Genomic DNA, 18987 nt, shown 5'->3' with positions numbered 1-18987 from the left:
GATAAACTATAAATTACAACTTCGAAAATGCAAACTAAATTTGTTTTGTTTTCCAATTAAATGAAATAATGAAAGTTCACGGTTATGACAGTGGCAAAGAGAAAAAAATAAAAATGAAGCCAAGGCTTGTTCATACCTCTAGTACCTCGAAAATTATAGAAATTCGCGAAATCTGTGACGACCAACAAATTGCTGATGTATATGAAACCCTAATTTGCTGAGTTTGACGCTCGTGACAATCTGGAAGACGTCAAAGCAAATTCTTTTCACTCCAAATTGTTTTCACTCTTCCACTTCAAATTGCACACGAACAATTATATCGTTCAATCATGGTAAATGTGCATCGTCGAATGAGGCCTTCGATGAAGCCATCTTCTCAGCTCGGAACAGCGATAAGATACCATCCAGACGTTCGATGGAAAGCTTCATCTTTCGACAAACATGGTCCAGAAGCTGTCACATGTTACACTACAATTTCTGTACGAGAAACTCAACATTTAACGGCCTCAATGGAGTACTGGCATTGGCGCCATCTGCAAAATCAACTTGTCCTCATATATCGAATTCAGTTCCTCTAGAGAATTCTCTACGGAGTTTCTCTCCGGAGTTTATTTCAAACTGTCGTAACAGTAAGCAGTCTGAGTCTCAAATGATGACTCACTTTTCAAGAATGTGTAAAATCACAAAACAATGTGAATCCATCTTCAAGATGAAAGATTTTTTCCGCGCTGAGGGCATCCGTCGATTAATCGCGCGGACACGAACTCATCTTCGCAAAAATGAGCCCTTGAGTCAGCGGTATCGTTTAAAACGCGTGACCGGATATAAAAGTGTGAGCTAAAATTGCAAAAAGAGGAAATAAAGCTTGCTAAGTTGATGAACTAATATCTCGAAAATTAGTTCGGTGACCTACCCTGATTTTTTGTGTACAAATTAATTTCATCATTACGCGTTCCTGAAGAAAATTTTAAAAAAATTTATCCAGTGGAAATTTTTTTACATTTTAAAACAGCATTTTCCTAAATAATTCAAGTTCTACTAGTTTTTTTTAATATCACGTATACATGTAGAGAATGTGATGATGTTTAAGAAATTTGAAAATAAAAACTAGGTCACCGACTTGGTTTTTGAGATATCTTTCAAAAACTGAGTTTTAGAGGGTCGTTTAGCACTATTATACTGTTGCCATGGCAACAGATAATGACTGACGAACCCCCTTAAAAGATTGCCCTAACATAGTGTTATGCATATGTCTAGTCATTATCCTGATGATAAGTTTGACAGTCCTGATATCTTTTACTGATTGGCACTTGCTGTTAATTGTGGAAAACCCTTTCGAGCCTCCTTAACTCTTAAATTGCATTATCTAATGATCCAGTTTATAACAATGGGTATTAGTACCTATCAACTGGCGTTCAATCACAAATGCAATGCTGCAATCGGATTGGCTATTTCTTGATAGATAGTGATTTAAGTGAGTAGCCTAACATTGTGAGGGTGTGAGGAAAAAAAGATGAATGGAATAAAACCATGAGCTTGTCTCTTTCTTACTGAGTTTTGAACGACTTGTAGATTTGTTCCATCCGTTCTAGAGGGCTTCACCGACACCACATAGAAATCGCGGGCTCCTAATCTAATTGACGCTTTCGGTTTAACTGTTCAAATTCAATCAGACTCTTTGATCCACGAATAGCGTAATTTAGTCTTGGAAAACATTAGGAAGTTTTCAGTCACGCGGTAAAGTAGTGATGTAAATTTGTCGGGACAAAAGAAAGTGTTTACTTGAGCAAAGAGTTCAAACCCCGCAGGACTGATTTGGACATCGATACGGTTACCAACATGGCAGCCGTCATCTATCACGCGTGTAGCTTGCGGTCTTTTGTGTTTTTTTTCTTGACAAGGACGTCTGTGGAGAAAAATCATTTTTCGACCTTTCGTTCTTCTCAGGGCTTCCCCACGCAACATTTGCACGAAGCAACAGTATCTGTAACTATAATGTACTAATTTGATTGGTTTCCCTCTAGAAATCAGAAAGCTCACCACAAACATTGAGGCTGTCCTACTAGGAGCATTAATTCCTTTGTGCCAAAGGAATTCTGGGAGACTCGAAGAAGCGGACAGAGAGGTAATTACAAATTTTGGGGGCGATGCGTCTCTACCTTGAAGTACGAAAGAATACCAAACAATGCAAACAGTCTGAATTATTTTCAAGCCACGGGGAAGAAATTTTTAAAGCTGAAGTAGTGTTACCAGGACGGTATCAATACCAGTCGCTCTCTCGCACCCCTTCTACTTGACCCTGCAAATCTGTTTTTTCTTTTTTTTTTTCTTCTCTTTTATTCACCCGTACTTGACTGTGATCAAGGTTCTTAATCAGATTTCAGTTATTGCACGTTTACTGGTCACGAGTAGACGTTAACTGCTGGCACTTCCGGTGCTGGGTCTGTTGTTACTTTGTTCTTGTAAACTAACATCCGCATTTGAACTGGACAAATGCCCAGTGAAAGAGCTATACTAAAAGCGATTTGCCTTTAAATATTTAACCCAAATTTTTTCAAAGTCTGACTTTCGCAGTTCGCTGTAAATTTTACCATCTATAACATTCATTATTCCTTTTAGTGTATTATTATCCCCTTCGTTTTCATCCACCCTCAAAAAAAGAAAAAAATTACCAGAGATTCTATTTTTTTCAAAAGGAAATTTCGTAGCTTTAAAAACGACTAAAAAACTGAAGTGACACTGCCCCTTTAACTTTTATGTCTTTTCAGGCTTTATGGTTTCCTCTTCTCGAAACTGTCATGGCCCCTCAGAGGAAATGTAAAGATACAACAAGTGCATATTTTCTTGGTAAGCACCTTATGTCGATTACAGTTTTCGTCTTGTTCATGACTAAACAGGTAGAAACAAACTGAATTGCTTCCCAGCAGCCTGGTGACCTGATTTGTAAATCGACGCATGATTTGTTATCCTATTGCGAAACAAGTTTGAATCATCATTCATTTGGGTGTGAAAAAGTATCGGAAAACGAGAGAAAGAATAGTGAACGATCAATGGAAACAGAAAGGTTGTTCTTAAGAAATCTGGTCACTGAATTGATAACGAGTTAAGATTCTGTTCCTACTGTTAAGCTTTACTCTACATCTGCAGATCTTCCTGGTTAGCCTGGGTGATAAAGAAGATAGCGCGCACTTTCTTCAGGAAGTTGCTTGTCTCGCGTAGCTTGCATACGCACGCTTTGCCTCTAGTAGACAGGTGTGCTATGCATTTTTTCGAAAATGCTTCACATATTTTCTTCCTGTCTTGTTTAGTGAATATATTTTAATTCAAACGTTAAGTTGAACTTAACTTCGTTTTGTTGGACACTCAGTATTAAACCTGAAGGAAAGTAAGCGTTGAATTGCGGATGAAATTGAATCACCTTATACTCTCCATTTTTTGAAGCCTTTAAAGATCAGACCAGGCACGTCTTAAACAGCATGATGGGTTATATTTCGTTACCAGCCATTTTGCAAAAGATTATGCAGGTACATTTTTCATTGATTTAAAAACAAATGATTAGTTGACTGGCGAGTAATATCTAGGATTCGATTGCTTTTGGTTTACTTCGCCTTGGGATTGGTGCTAATAATTCCCGCCATGCTATCAACCAATCAGCATCAAGCCGCATGTTTATGTTTCTTTTGACTTAATGTGATATTTTCATTTGTATCAAGCGTTATTAATGATTACTTTGATTTTTAGTCATTTATTTTTCCTAATTTCTTCCCCATCTCTCGCTTTCCATATTCTGTTTATTTACTTTCCGCTCTGCTTGATGATGTTTCAGATTTCTTTTGAACCTGCCCTTTTTTTTTTTCTGGCGTTTTATAGGATCCAACATACAGTACTGGTAAATTTGGTGAAATCAAGGAACTTATTTTAGGAATGTTAGACACTTATACATATGAATCGGTGAGTGAATTGTTTCCATGGTCAACTCATTGTTATGTATAATTCTACTACAGCCACAAGGTTGTGCACTTCAAAGCCGGCAGACAACCATCAAATTCGATGAAAACCTCCAAGCTACAATACCAGACCAACCAGAGAGTTTTAAATATTCTTATTTAACAACATTTTTCCCGATGGCAATGGGGCATCGACGCTTTTCGAATCTTTCATTTTCACGTACACTTTCCTCATAACCTGGGTTGGTATATTTAACCTTTGACCGCGGTAGTTGTCGTAATACTCTCTTATGGACGTGTGATTGTTATGAGGTGAAAAATCTCTGTGACGCGTCTCGGGAACAAGTTGCTGCAACAAATTGCCTTTTGTGACATGGGTAATGTTCACGAAGAATTGTTTGAATTCTTTTTCCTGGATGAAGCGACAATATTCTGTCGAAGTAACGAAGATCTCGAAATTTTCTCATGTCACACGAGGCGCATTATTACTGCATCTTATCGCCTAGAGTGCTCCGATCTTTAACCTTTTCTTTGTTTTTGTTGTTTTGTTTTTTGTTTGTTTGTTTTTCTTTTATCTCCAGACCCTTTTAAAAACAACCAACAAATTGCTCTCCGGGGATCTTCACTCCTCTCTCAGCCATCTCAAATATCAAAGTAACCAAGGGATGACGCCCAAGTCCACAAGGTGTTGTATCTGCCACAGGCTCTACACGGATGATACTGCAAATGGTCAGCGGGATGATCTTTTAATCTACAGGTAAGGAAGTTGGCTGTAGCGTTAGCCACTTATCATTAAAGTTGTACCTATTTATAAAACCCTCCGAACCTCTTAGATTGGAGCGTTGTGAAACTGAATTAACTTGAAAGAATGGCGGAACTGATGAAAAAATACCGGTATTAAAATTTTTTTCAATCAACCCTTCTTTGTAAGTTTTTATTTTAACTCTTTTTGTCTTTGTTTTTGGTAGTATGTTTGTTTTGTTATGTTTACTTTTCTATATGATCGATCGGACAGCTCTTTATTGAAACAGGGTTGAAACATTTGTCTGACGTCTAAAAACTGACTCGACTAGTTGGATATCGCACTGCTAGCGAGATCTAAATCGAAACCTCAACCTGGTTTTTTCGTCTGCTTCGGATGTCCCAGTGGGCAATTTCCCATTGATCCAGCACTGGCGGATTTTAGGCCATGTGATCGTATATTCATTATATTGAAAAGGAAAACCTTATAAACATTTACTTTCCACGCACAGAAACAGACGCTTACTACAAAACTAGTTTCGTCTACAGACCTCTTCAGTTGTATGTAACTGGAGAGTTCTGTAGACGAAACTAGTTTTGTAGTAAGCGTATGTTTATGTGCGTGGAAAGTAAATGTTTACGAGGTTTTCCTTTTCAATATAATGATGAGTAATACTTTCTTAGCTTCGGCAATCAGAATTTCGCGAAGATGATCGTGTATTGCCTAGGACTTATTGCCTATTACTTACTCGCATTCTTCTCTAAACCAAGGCCGATATGATAACAATTCCTTACTGTAACCACATTGCCGGTTTATTGTTTATGAAATTTTGCTCTGAAATTTAATGGGTTTAACTAAACATGTTGTGTTACACGCTTTGGCACTTTAAAGTGCCACTATGATCAAAATTTCGCATTGCCTTTTCTTTTCACTTCTGGAAACTAGAAGTAAGAAACACTTACCATGCCAAGTTTAATCGCAAAATTCTCACGGGAAGTATGATTATTTCAACCTTGTTTTTCGTTTTTGGTCGCCCGCCATTACTCAATTCAAAAATGGCCGAGTGTGGCAAAAAGAGTTGGCACTAGTTGGAGCCTTTCGGAAGTGACATCATATGCCCAGCTCGACCTAAAAAACGTGGCTAAATTTGTATGCCATTTGGAAGAAGAATTCGAGGAAGAGTACATCTCATAAAACGCCTAGAATTTCCTCTGTGGAATCTCTCACAACACACGAAGCACGATGCGAAAGTGCGCATATGACGTCACAGGCCAACTCGTGCGTAAAACCGCTTTTCAGTTCAGTCGCTGGCTCTCGGTTTGCGAGCTGAGTAATGGCGGACGGGTTTTTCGTGAATTTCGGCCAGCTATATCAAGGCGTATTTCGCTTCCATCGACCTAAAAACTATCGCATAGTACAATTCTAACCATATTAACTTGATTGGCGCTAAAAAATGTCAAAACCAGAGACAAAAATTTTCGTCGTAGTGGCACTTTAAGATCAGTAAAGCACATACTCTTCTATTCTAAGGATCACGCCCTAAAGTCAGTTACAATTGTAGTCTTCAAGTCTTGGCAGCAGTTTAAGTAAGTTAAGGTTATAAGGTCACAGGTTAAAGTTAAGGTTATAAGGAACTTTACCTATTCAATGAATGGGACTTCTTCAAACAAGAAACTCGCCTTTCAATTCATATATCTACTTAGTTACATTAGGTTGCGTGAGGTTTCGTTGCATTGCTTTACACTAATCAGTAACCAGCTGCCCAGGCACTCTTCCTTGGGTCAGATTTGCCTGTCAGTGTTCCATCTTTATTCCTTGCCACAACCTGGACCACTGCGTAACCACTCTTGGGCTCTACTTCATGCCCAAGTTTCTTTAGTCCTTCTTGGATTTGGGGCGGCATGGGGTAATCTTTGTCGATACGAATGTACATCGGTAGTAATTGATGATGGAGTCTGGGATCGATAACGGCTTGAGGGAGGGTTCGGTTAAACCAGAGATAATTCATTGTAACCTATGAAGCGAACCAACAACAACAAAGGAGTTAATTGTTATAAGGCAAACACAAGGAGCTGAAAAGAGAACTAATTATTATGAAGAACTGAGTTTCTGGTGTCCGTTTTTCTATGCCTTTACGACTCAATTCTCCAATTCTTCGATACCTAGACACTCGATATAGGTAATCTTACACTTTCTGGCGCATGACAAGACGCTTTTGACGCGGCGCGATCTAGCATTCTGCAGAATGCTTGTCACACAAGAATCTTGTTTAAAGTCTATCTTGCCAAGAGGTTCTTCGTCGCTCACTCGACTGTGAAATCGAAACTTAGTCATCTGGCCGACAACTCTGTTTTTGTTTTCGTTTACCACATTCGAGAAGATGATTTCTATCTTCCGTTAAGTCCTGTAATCATAATGTTCTATCTATGGTTGCCTAAATAAATGATCTCCAAGGACATGCGATAATTTCATCTGTCTTACCAAGGAAACAGCAGTTGTTATTTTCGTTCCACCAGACGCACCAAGAACCAAACGTGCCACCCCGCTTTTATCCACAAATATAGAGGGTGTCGTGGAGGACTGAGGCCTCTTCCCCGGTGCAATCATGTTTGATTCTGATGGTAAAACGCCAAACGCGTTTACTTCCCCCGGAGTCGAAAAGTCGTCCATTTCGTTGTTGTAAATGATACCAGTACGAGTCGATCGATATTTCGATCCATAACTAAAAGAACAATGAAAAATTCAATTCACCTTGCTCAGAGATTCAGAGGCGCCACCAAAGTTCACGCTTTTGGAATTAAGTTTACATCTGATCAAAAGAAAAAGAAACAGAAACAGACCAAATAAAACAAGAAAAAAAAAAACCAACAAATGAACAAACAACAAACAACAGTTTGATCTAATGCAGAACGTTCGTTGCATGGTGTTATACATTTTCTATGTCACAGTTTCACGTTTCACAGCTTATATTTCACGGTTTACACCTGACATTTCATAATTCAGATGTTCCTGGACTTTTCACATTTCCGTTTCATGAGTGATATGTTAACAGCTCGGTACTCAAAAGATAAACAAAAGGTGCCAAACTGAATTGGCCCTCAGTTGCACCACCTGACTTACTACAGATTGATCGTGGTAGTTGCTGAAACAGCGTCGCCATTTTCTGCAATAACTGACAAATGCGAAGTCCCCTGATCCTTGGATTTTTGATAGAAGTCACCGTAGTAGGTGTAATTTGTGAATGTGCGGTCGTCCTGGATCTTCTGACGCAATGATTCTGCAAACGTCTCGTTTGTCATTTCCTTGAGAACCTACAATACAAGTTTTGACAGAATGATTTCCTTTTTCTCTTATGTCCTATCGCTTCTTTTAAAACCTTCATCTTCCAAGATCTACTTAGTAGTTTCCTTCCAAGCGTTTTACTTGTTCTTGTAGTTATTTGGTGGAAATTAATCTTACAGGAAGATAACGCGTTAGCAAATTAGTTTCATCACCTGTTCACGGGATTATATAGTTATATTGTAAGGGCAGGTTACGTTTGGATTATTTGTGAGAGCTCAAGGGTTAAGTAACACCAGATAACACATTTTGAATTTTCACTTCTTTTACGAGAGGGGAAGTCCAGCATTTTTCTTACGGCTTCCTCTTACTGAAAAGTTGTACTCCCGTATTTATAAAGGCTCTGAGTGTACGGTATTTTCCGCCCATAGGACTCAAACTTCAGAGACGTATTTTAAAAGAGGTCAAAACACGAGAAGACACTCTTTGTGCAACTATAGTTCAAATATTCCTTTAGTATATTTTAATTTCATTTAATTTAATTTTAATATTTATTTTAATTTACCTAATCATTCTAAGCAACATATGGCAATCTGCGGTCTTTCCCTACACTTTGGTAGCACGGAAAGCCGTAAAAATCTTGAACAAAAGCTCATCTTTCAAACCGGCATTCTAAATCCCACAGGGATCAACGAACGCTTTTTATTCCACTAATTTATTCTTGTTTATCTCGTTGCCATGTTCCCACCAATAACGTAGCTCCATTCTCTGCCTTTAAAAGCACACACAACCCACAATTCGTCTATTCGCTCCGACGAAATGTCAGCTTTTGTAATCGTTACGGTGGCCAATTTACCATTTCAACTTTTTTGATATATCCAAATTATTCCTTTAGTATAGCCTTTTTCATTTCTAAGGGTAAAGGTGAAGACGAATACTGCACCAGGGGTCACTCACTGCGACAAAAAGAGCGTAACCTCTGAAGGAACCTAAGCTGAATTTTTAGGCTCAACCTATCCGTTTATATGATATTTTAATCCATGAAGACTACGTGCAACGGATCATAAGTAAAGAGATGCGATTTTGATTGAAATTATTGGATTACCTGTGTCACATTTGCAAAGTCCTGGTCTCCCAACAAAGCTCTGTATGCGTATGCAAACTTAAAGGCCTCTACGATCCTGTGGTACGTCAAGACCGAATTCTTTGTTCCTTCTCGATCAGATGGTTTCATTTTGTATCCTTGGGGATAAAAGATGGCAAAGTGAATTGGGTGGCTTAATTTATACAGAGGTATCAGTTGTTTCTCTGGTGAGAAAGTCTAGGTGCGGCTCATGGTAACCCGAGTTACGTTGCAAAGTATGTAACATGAGTGGCTTGCAGAAATAAATTCCTACAAAATTTAACCACCCCTTACTTCGGAAGGACACTAGCAAACAATTATCATACAAGTAGTCAAGACATGACCAAACAAACTAATGAAATATGAACGTTAATGACGAATCTCCTTCCCCATCTACGCATGATTGACAGTTTACAATAGCGTTTGCACATTCCGAAATGCAATCTTGAAACTAGCTTTTGTGTCAAGAGATTTGTCTCTGGGTTGAAAAATTAATTCGTTTTATTTGCAACTTTTCTCATACCACGGAGGGGAAGGGGGCGAAATTGTTCCCTAAGAGCCCACCTCTCCTTAAGCAAGGTCCTCTCTGTATTGCTAACCTTTTAAAATATTCAGGATAAGACTCAGCACAGCACCGCTTCCCGGAGGAGGAGTTGAGTACCAGTTGTACTCCCCCAGCGTTCCTTTTATGGGTGTCTTAAATTTTGCTCTGTAACTCTTTAAATCGTTTAAGGTAAAAATACCGCCGCCTTCCTTGACGTCTTTTACAATTTCCTCGGCAAGTTTTCCGTTGTAAAAATCATCAGGTTTGTCACGAATTCGCTCCAGTGTTTTCGCGAGCTTGGGCATGTACAGGGTCTCGCCTAGCTTCTTTAATTCGCCGTTCTTGTTGAAGAGTAGTTCCCTTTAAGTTAAAAGCAGCAGTTTGTTAATGATATGGGGATTCGGCAAAAGGGAGAAAAAAAAATAGGACATGTCATTCAATTGAATTTTAAGTGGCACGCTCCGTGCAGACGTGTTTAGCTTTCTTTGAAGTAGAGTGGGTACGATACATCAGTCTACCAATGAGGTACAGACTTGTTACCCACTATTACCAGCAGAAATATCAGATCTCTCCTTTTTTCATACAATTATTTGAAACAATCGTAGCTTGACTTGGAAAGAGTTGACACTAATCTACGCTGCCACGAAAAATTGTTAGGTGAAACCAGTTCATAAATTCAATCTTTTACACCCCAAACCTCATGCCAGGGTCTTTTTCAAGAAGAGGCTTTACAGATGACCTTACGGCTGCTTTGTAAGCAGCATAACCAAATGGAAATCCTTTTCTTGCCATATCAATGGATGGTTGTACCAGTTCCTTCCAGGAGAGTTTGCCATACTTTTTCCAGCCTTCGTAAAAACCTTTTACCTCGCCAGGCACCCCAGAGCCCGTCGGACCTATCCAGTTTGTATTATGATGTCGAAGAGAAAAAGTTGAAAGACAAATAGGATAAAAGACTCGTCGGGGAATATTTTCTTGTAATTAACCACTTTTAACTGATTTTATCTCATTATTTTACAGTTTCGCAACTACTCAATCTTCGCGATTAGAATACTTTATTACGATGAACTCAGTTGTGGTCTATCTTTGTGCAGTGTCTGTCCAGGGTGAATTGGGGGGATGGGTGGTGCCTCGCATGGACCTTGTGTTCCCTTCGCACTAACCCTTCCGGGTCTAGTCACACCCGGTAAAGTCGTTAAAAACAAAAACAAAACAAAAAACGATTAACATCTATAATTTCCTTTTCAATTACACTCTGTTTCCACTGGCACTCTATTTTCAGTAAAAACCCGATTTCGTGGCGAGGAGAGTGACGTTCAAGAGAGAAAAATTATCCACGAGCTTCAGAATGAAACGAGATACGTTTCGGTAGTACCTTTCGGTTGTAATAACTTCGATTTTGGATATAGTGTTTCAATGCTGAAATAAAACTCACCTTCTCTGGAACTGATAGTTCCTCCAACATACATGGATCTGTTGGCCTTCCCTGGGGCTTCTTCACGGAAATCTATCACCTCCACAGACCCATTGCTCTTATTGTACACAACCAAGAAGCCTCCACCCCCTATACCGGCCGAGTGCATGTTGTAAACCCCAATACAGAACAAGGCAGCAATGGAAGCATCCATTGCTGATCCATTTTTCTTTAGAATGTCCCGGCCTATCTCTGAGCAGGGGCCAGCGTCCGAAGCAACAACCGCATGCTTATAGGGGCCATCCGCTCCTGGTGGACCGGTGGGTGGAAGAGGGATTAGTGGATTGGTGGGGATTGGTTCTTCTACTTTGTAAGTTGTCCAGGCAATGATGAATATAAGTGCAAATAGTAGCAAGAGTACAACGGTTATTGTAATGCAAATGATGCCATTGAGTCTGAGGAAAAGGAATGAAATAATAGTGATTGTAATGATTTTCACATTTGTTTTGTTTGTTGTTGTTTTTATGATAGAACACCAAAGGGGTTATGCCACCTTTACTAGACACTGCTGGGAGATCCGCAACGGAAGAATAACAACATCCTTAATCGGTTCATGCTATCGGCACTAGCCCTGAAAACAGGGTCAGGCTACTGTAGGAATAGTCTATCGTGCTCGTTACGGGATAAATTTTTTAGCAACATCCAGGAACTAACCAAAAAATTACACATTTTAAGGGGTTTAGTAATGTTAACAATTGAAATATAATAATAGTTTAAACACGAAGGTGCGCTATAAAAGGAGTCTTAGGTCCCACTGGACCATTTGTGAATCGACCTTCGTGTGATGTAGAACTCTTAGAGTCACGTCAGCTTGAGCTACAGCTACTCCAAAGCAGTGAACATCGGGCGCATTCCTTAAAATTGTTTTATGCCTTCGTCACAATACAAGAATTTTTGAGATTTGTATTTCCTTTCTCCGATGGAAACTGTCTTTATTTGTGGCGGTAAATTTGAGATCGAAGTAGGTGGTTCGCACGTTATTTCATACCACCATGCTGGTGGAAGTAAACAATAGATATCTCATTAGCTCCTTTTGTTCGTCTACCAGCATTTGAATTTGACCCGCACACGTCAACGGTGAGTGACAAATGAGCCTAGGTCTTTCCAGGGAAGACTTCTTTATATAGCGCGCCTTCGTGTTTAAAGGAGTTAGCTCGGAAGCCCCATGATTCCCCAATACTCTGGGCTCCAATGATCACCTTTGCTTCTTCTAATTTCGCCTGTTAATTGTATATAATTTTCTTATTTTATTGCAGTTCCATTTTTTGAGACTTTTGTTTCATGCAAAAAGGCATTCCGCATGTTAAGATATTCCCCTATTCCACCGATCCACCGTCCCATTCCCTTAAGTTTCATGATGCCCTGATTATACCTATAAAGATATTTCCGCAAGGAAAACGTTTTTTCCTGCTGTCATCCGTAGCGCCACGAAAAGAACTGAACACATATCGTGCTAGTGGTGACAACCCAGAAATTACAAAAGGAAAGAACTCAACTGTGTATCGAGTGCGAATGTCGAAATTCTAAGATACTCCGAAAAAAAAACAATAAGTAGCACTGGGAAGCATCGGGTCAAAATTGGGTCAAGATCGGAATTCTAATTAAAAGTTACACCCACTGACTCATCTCGACAACATATATGGCTTCGCCTCCTTGAGGAGGTAGTAGTCAAAACAAAATTAGATCCTCGTTCTCAAAGGCAATCAATTGTTTTCTTTTATCAAATACCGCATTTGAATGTATGGTCACAATATGCTGTTACGAACCAGCAACTGTTACGAACCAGCGAAAGTAACCCAACCAGTAACAAAAGGAGTCCGTCTATATTCAGAAATAGCCCAATTACAGGGTTTTTTTTTAAGCTTGGTAGTGTGATGGAACTATGTTATATATTGTAAAATCACTGGCTGCTATCAATTAAGCGACCAATTTATCTCTTCTAGTTCCAGTTACGTCGACCCCTTTCCTTTATCCACACACTAGAGATCTCTCGAAGGTGAAAATAAACAGCAAGCTTCATTTACATCTATCTCGCACAAACTGTCGACTCAGTGAACAGTGGTACATACTGTGTTACAAAACCTGACTATTCGATCGGTAGTGTAGGAAAGCGAGCGATGTTGTTGGGAAAACCGGGTGGGACATTCGTGCAAAACAAAGGCATTTCTTCTTAATCAGTAGGTTTCATTTGTTCAGCGTGGGCCGACTTTGAACGCACAGTTACACAAGGACAAACGAATCAACTTTTGTCTCAATCGGCGCCCTGTTGCGACCAATCTTTTGAATAAGTGTCTTTTATCATATTGCCATTATGAAGATTCCAGTGGAACAGTGTTTTCTAGCGTAAGAACTTCAAGTCGCTGTTACAGCTGCTAAACTCGCCTGTTTCGGTACTCACCGTCTTCGCCTCTCGGACTGATTACCTGAGAGCGATTCTTTATGCAAGCCTTCCTCCATTCGGCAGCCAGTTGATGAAAAATCTATGGCGAGACAGTGAAAGCGATAACCTCTACCTGGCAACTATTCGGGAAACAGATGTCGTTGAAACCCCAGGCGTCCCAAGCTCACGTCTCGAGGAAAAGCGAAGGATTATTTCATTAAAGAGTCACGCGTTGTGTGATGCGCGTTTAGTTACGCGAGCAACCACTGAGAATTTGAATGCGTTTTTAGGAATATGCAATGCAAACACCCAGAGCAATTCCATTAAGGCTAAGTGTTTGACTCTAAATGACTCTTATTTATTCATTTCCTCATCTCTATATATCTTAGTTTCGTTATTTCCTTCTCACTTGATAATGACGTTCTGGAAACGTCGAAACGTCGTGTAATGTTTTCCAATATTTTATCGCAGATTTTTATTGTAAAATGTTTTAACAAATCTTTACTTATTCGAATTATAAGGAATAGTATAGGGAACGAAACATGGTCCATTTAAAACACTAAATATTCCGAAATATGAACATTTTACATTTAAGATTTATAAAACTTGCTCACTCTTTGTTGAAACGACCTGTTGCGTAGTTGGCGTGAAATTAAAACAACCCCGGTAAAGAACAAAGTCAGGTTGTTATCTAGATAAAAAGGTAAACAATTTCATCATTTATATGTCACTCATTTAGCGGGGGGTTCAAGGTTAATTAGATAGAAAAGGGGGGTAGAAGATTGAAATACCTCGTAGTTTGCGCGCTCGCTTTTGTGAAACATTGATAACGCTGACAGGGATTGATTGAGGTAAAACACACGGGAAGGATCTAGATGACGAAAGAATATTTGTTAAGGTTTAGGTGCAACGTTTTGGAGCATCTCCGTGTTTTCCTGCCTCTTAGAGTGTTTCTAAATTCATCCTGTAACGTTAATGTTAGCCTTGGGTATCAGGAAATCTATTTTTTTCGGCAGGAAAATTTCCGACAGAATTTTATACTCAAACGTCTTCCTTTCAGTTGTTTTTGTCCTGATTTAAATCAACAGAGCAGAGACATCAGGTCAAGAGCTGTCTCAACTTAATTTTGTAGGCTCGCCATGGTTGTGTAGCGTCTCACGAAAACTGAAGGAACCTTAGTTATTCACCAGAAAACGGGACATTTTCATGTTATAAACATACTTTAGAAAATTTATTAAAGATACATACCCTCCTTCGCGCACAAAGAGCCTTACTAGGACTTATCACTCAAACGAGGAAACCGTGACGGGTCCAAGGTGGCTCTGCTTCAGTAGCTACAGTGGAACTTCGATATAAATAGTACTTCTAGACATTTCATCTTTAAGCCGACAGTGACATTCACAATATAACAAATGCTTGAATACCATCCCCTTGAACCTTTTTTTTCTTATTGTCGCGCTTGATAGAACTGCTGTTTAAAGCGCCAGAATTAGAAAAAAAGGAAAATACCTGTGCCATTAAGTGTCTTGATGTAAGTATCGAAACTAAAATTTCAACCTTCCATAGAAACGAGGAAGGATGAACTGGTGTTTGTGGTTCCAAGGGTAGAGAGGGTTGGGAAAGGATATTCTGATCGGTCAGATTCTTGCAACGAAAGAAACAATCGTCAAACTTTGCCTAAAATTACAATGATATCAATGCAATATGCTGTTATCCATCCAATAAAGTAGTAATCCTCAATTATTTGGGGTCTTTAGATGTCTGGTTATCATTTAAGTGTGGTTCGAAAGGCCAGTTTTTGTCTGTTTATGACTGGTGTACTGTAGAACTTACATAACGTGATGAAATTCATCAACGTACAAGCGACTTTGAGATCGTTAAATAATAAAAATATTAAGTCATTTTTCTCTTGTCATTTCTTCAGGTGTGGACATGTATATCATACAGAATGTATGGCAGGGACCACTGGAACTGAAGGAAACTGGATCTGTATGCTCTGTAATAAAACGGGGCTTTCCCGTCTTTCTTCGTGGAAAGGCAAGAGAGTTCTGGGGAAGTCTGTGAAGCCATTGTCGCCCGAATCTGCACAGGTAAGATTCATATCTGAATTCTCCTTTTTGTCTGATATTATTCGCAGCACACAGTTGAGGAGAATTCAGGAATTATCAGATAAAAGTTACCGCTTTGTTCTGGCATGGAACCCGGACTTGAAGTTGAAGACGTAACCAGACATTTACCTTTTCAGTAAATTGGGAAATTTTGTTTGATTCGCGAAGCGAAAGCTAAGGAAAGAAAAGGCTGTGCGTATTACACTTTGTTGGCCTTATGTGATTGTGTGACTTTGAAGCTTCACAACCGAAGCATTTCCTGTGGTGTGAGTACCTCTTTTTTCCATCATCGACAAACTTCTGCTGGCTTTCCATTCGCTTTGACGAACGGATAATGCTCGAAACGTCAGCTTTTAACTCTTTACGGTAGCCAATTTACAATTTCAGCTAAGTTGATATAACCAAATTACCCTCTACCGGCTTTGTTCAACAGTATTTTGCGAAAACTTTTCAACCAAGCTTATTCAGTTTTCATCTTCCAAGCACGATGTTTTTCCACTGGTAGGCAACATTAGGTCAAAGTAATGTAACGTTTTTATGATTTCCTCTAACAGAAGTTAAAGAATGACCGTTCTGGAGCGGCAAAGAAAGAAGATTTATCTAAGGTAAAGAGGGCTTGTATTGTTGTCAAGGCATATAAACTTGTTTTAGCCACCATAGGCATGTGTGAAGAGACTGGAACTGCCAGGTGAATCTTTCAAGGAGTTACATGTACGCGTTGCCAGTTGTCACTTGTAACACCAGCTGAGAGTTCCAATTAAATAGCCCAATTCCAATTTCAAATATTTAATTTCAATTCTGTTGTGCTCAATTTTTTCTTTATATTTTTTGTTTCAAAATTAACATTTATCCATCGAATGTCTAGTTTTTTTTTTTTTTGACAGACTGAAAGAACAGCATCTTCCCTTACGCAGCAACAGTTCGAGGCAGTGTCTAGGCTGAAAGCACAAAACAAAGGTGTATCGCGGGTAATTATAGTGACTATCAATGTATTCAGATGATCTTAGATCTTAACCACCAAAAATAAGAAAGGCCTCTTTGATCATATTGGTCTGTGTCAAAAATTGAAATATGAATTCTACGATGATGGTGTGTTCAGTCGTTTAGGTTCTTTGGATGCAAAGGATATACTTTTTCCCTTTTTTTAAATTCGCTTTTGTTTCTTGTGTTTGTTTGTTTCTGACTCTTTTGACTGGTTTAGAAGGTAACGCTACTTTAGACGTTGAATTGTAGACATTTTTATTTATTCATTGTCGATCTTGATACTCAAATATCCTTAGATAAGAAGGGGGTTCGGGAATCTTTGGTAAAAATACCGTAGCACAACGCTTTAAGGGGACTGGGCATGAGCATACAGCGCTTAGAATTCCAGGATTGGCTAAGGTACAGCTTTTTTCATTGTGAGATTGGTCGATACACTCTCTGTTTCTTAAGTGAGCGGTGAAATACTCTGACGGAGTCAGTTTCAATGCATTCCATCAGAATATTTCGCGCTCACTTTAAGTTTGATCAGATTGGAAAGCTGGAGAAAATCCAGGAGAATTACCTGAAGAGAGGTTGAGAGCAAGACAGATATGGCGGCCATCAAAACCCACTCAGCGCTGAATTGTGTGTCTTATCAGTGTATACCGGCATGCATTTAGATCTCTGGGATTCTATGGGATAGCTGTAGCTATGATTGCTTTTTCATTTTTAGAAGAGGGTTCGTAAAAATAAAGCACAAAGCTGTGAGGAGAATAGGCATGAACTTCACTGCGCTTTGAATTCCACGACTAGTTGAGTTATAGCTTTGTTCATCGTGTGATGAGTTGCTACATTTTCAATAACTTTCCTAGGTGAGCGGTGTGGTATTCTGACGGAGTCAGATTCATTGCACTCGATCAGAATACTTCGCGTTCGCTTAAAGATTGATCAGATTACAAGGATGGAGGAAACCAAGTAGGAGCAGTAAATGCGTACCAAATGAGAGGTAGAGAGTAAGACAAATATGGTGGCTATCGAAATTCACCTAGCGCTAGATTGTGCGTCTCATCAACATATGCCGGCATGCATTTAGCTTTCTTGGCTTCTACAAGGAAGGGAGTAGTTATGACTGCTTTCTCCTCTTTATTTCCTTTTATTTCAGTTTGCCATTTTATCAGAGTTGTCAAGGTCAAGTGATGCTATTAGTTATGCCTATGGCAGTCGATCGACCGGCTCAAGCAATATCTTTGAAGACGAACGCTTCAGACTGCATCTTGCCCCGCCACGAGATTAGACTAAGTGGGATGAGCTGAGAAAGTTGGGTGTCATAGTTGTAGAGCCAGAATTTCACTCCCTTATTTCCCTCGGCACGTGGACTTGTCAGTTAAAAAAATGATTGTTGGCACTATGAGTTAAGTCAACATCACCACCCTCGTTGAAAACTTTATGCTGGAGAATGGTTTTCCTTTGACCTTTAGAAATTAATCGAAAATTTTATTTATCAAGCTATCCTCGATTCAAGGAGAATCCATTACTTGACTAGTAAATTCCGCGTTAAATTGCACTTTAAAACTTATACCGCACTCATCCCTTCGCGATTGGTGCGATGTGGGTTTTCGTGTGTAATATAACTCGGAACTCCCCCGTCAGGTAAGGAATTTTCCAATAAAATTTTACCTGTATCTTGCTCGCTCGACTCTATTCACTCACTCGCGTGTGAGGTATTTTAAATGAAAGTTTTATATGACGGGTACGAATCGACCAGCGATTCGGGTACGAACCGACTCGTACAAGGTACAAATCGTCTGAATTTGCGTACGCAACGACCGTGGGTACGAAACGACTGTAGTAGGTGGTTTTCACGTACGTCATTGCCGCCATGTTGGTGGACGTAGACAATAGATATCTCATTAACTCCTTTTGTTCGTCCACCAGCATTTGTTCCTTTCACTATTGTTTCCTGTGTCTCTAGAGATTGGTTGCAAACCACCTATACTCTGGATTTATGACACGAACTTGGCCTAAAGTGTCCTCTAACGCGAGCAAGGAAATTTTCAAAATTTAGATTAGCACAAGGCCTTTTTCAAACGCTTTTAAATCGATAGTTTCGAAAAGTCTTTGAAAAAACACGTCAAAAATTATATTATTATTTGTTAAGAAAAGCACTTATGCAAGTAACAAAAATATCTTTTTGTCAAATAAAATTGTTGATGCTGAAAAATATTTTGAAAATTAGAAAACACAGCGGAAAGGGAACTTTCTTCGTGGGTACACTTTTTACATAATTCACGAGAATTTCACATTGATGTTGCTTTCAAGAAGCAGATTGTATCAAATTATTTATAATAAAATGAATGCATGGTTACCTTAGATATTTGTTTGTGAGCCACTGTTTTTTCCCCCCTGATATTGTGCGAGAGCTTTGAG

General features: G+C 39.2%; 2 protein-coding genes across 6 annotated transcripts in view; one reads left to right on the top strand and one right to left on the bottom strand.

Moving 5' to 3' along the window:
* LOC111334171 (vacuolar protein sorting-associated protein 8 homolog) overlaps positions 1-18932 on the top strand; it is a 54353-nt gene extending 35421 nt beyond the window's left edge. The window contains exons 45-54 of one of the 4 annotated variants that reach the window (XR_015995242.1): positions 2025-2125; positions 2769-2847; positions 3442-3524; positions 3871-3951; positions 4529-4704; positions 15414-15579; positions 16152-16202; positions 16482-16565; positions 17433-17566; positions 17723-17861. Coding sequence is in view for 2 of the 4 variants with exons in the window: in XM_088744800.1 (XP_088600926.1) it covers positions 2025-2125; positions 2769-2847; positions 3442-3524; positions 3871-3951; positions 4529-4704; positions 15414-15579; positions 16152-16202; positions 16482-16565; positions 17723-17854 (953 nt within the window). In the remaining 2 variants the exon portion in view is untranslated. Of the gene's footprint in view, positions 1-2024; positions 2126-2768; positions 2848-3147; positions 3253-3441; positions 3525-3870; positions 3952-4528; positions 4705-15413; positions 15580-16151; positions 16203-16481; positions 16566-17432 lie in introns of those variants that run through there. The other 3 variants (XM_088744800.1, XM_088744801.1, XR_015995243.1) reach the window with 3 other exon arrangements.
* Positions 5480-13779, bottom strand: LOC111334198 (glutathione hydrolase 1 proenzyme). 2 transcript variants are annotated; one of them, XM_022939891.2, is made up of 8 exons: positions 13508-13779; positions 11071-11504; positions 10333-10531; positions 9691-9995; positions 9074-9210; positions 7810-8000; positions 7171-7411; positions 5480-6703 (listed from the first exon to the last, which is right to left on the bottom strand). In XM_022939891.2, the coding sequence occupies exons 1-8, from the start codon at positions 13564-13566 to the stop codon at positions 6437-6439; spliced, it is 1833 nt and encodes a 610-aa protein (XP_022795626.2). In that variant the 5' UTR covers positions 13567-13779; the 3' UTR covers positions 5480-6436. The 2 variants fall into 2 exon arrangements, with proteins under 2 accessions (XP_022795626.2, XP_088600930.1); XM_088744804.1 differs by having other exon boundaries at positions 13492-13771.
* Positions 18933-18987: the final 55 nt, after the last annotated feature.

This window comes from Stylophora pistillata, chromosome 14, assembly GCF_964205215.1.
Source record: "Stylophora pistillata chromosome 14, jaStyPist1.2, whole genome shotgun sequence".
Taxonomy (NCBI): Eukaryota; Metazoa; Cnidaria; class Anthozoa; order Scleractinia; family Pocilloporidae; genus Stylophora; species Stylophora pistillata.
Note: the sequence above shows the minus strand (reverse complement) of the source record. Positions and strands in the feature narration are given on the sequence as shown.

What these genes read in the sequence shown, in the direction of transcription:
- LOC111334198 (XM_022939891.2), bottom strand. Translation starts at nt 13,566, where the DNA reads ATGGAGGAAGGCTTGCATAAAGAATCGCTCTCAGGTAATCAGTCCGAG. An exon ending in GAAAAAGACCCTGGCATGAG is followed by an intron (nt 9,996 to 10,332) that starts GTTTGGGGTGTA and finishes TTTAACTTAAAG; the next exon opens with GGAACTACTCTTCAACAAGA. An exon ending in ACTTTGCAAATGTGACACAG is followed by an intron (nt 8,001 to 9,073) that starts GTAATCCAATAA and finishes CTTGTATTGTAG; the next exon opens with GTTCTCAAGGAAATGACAAA.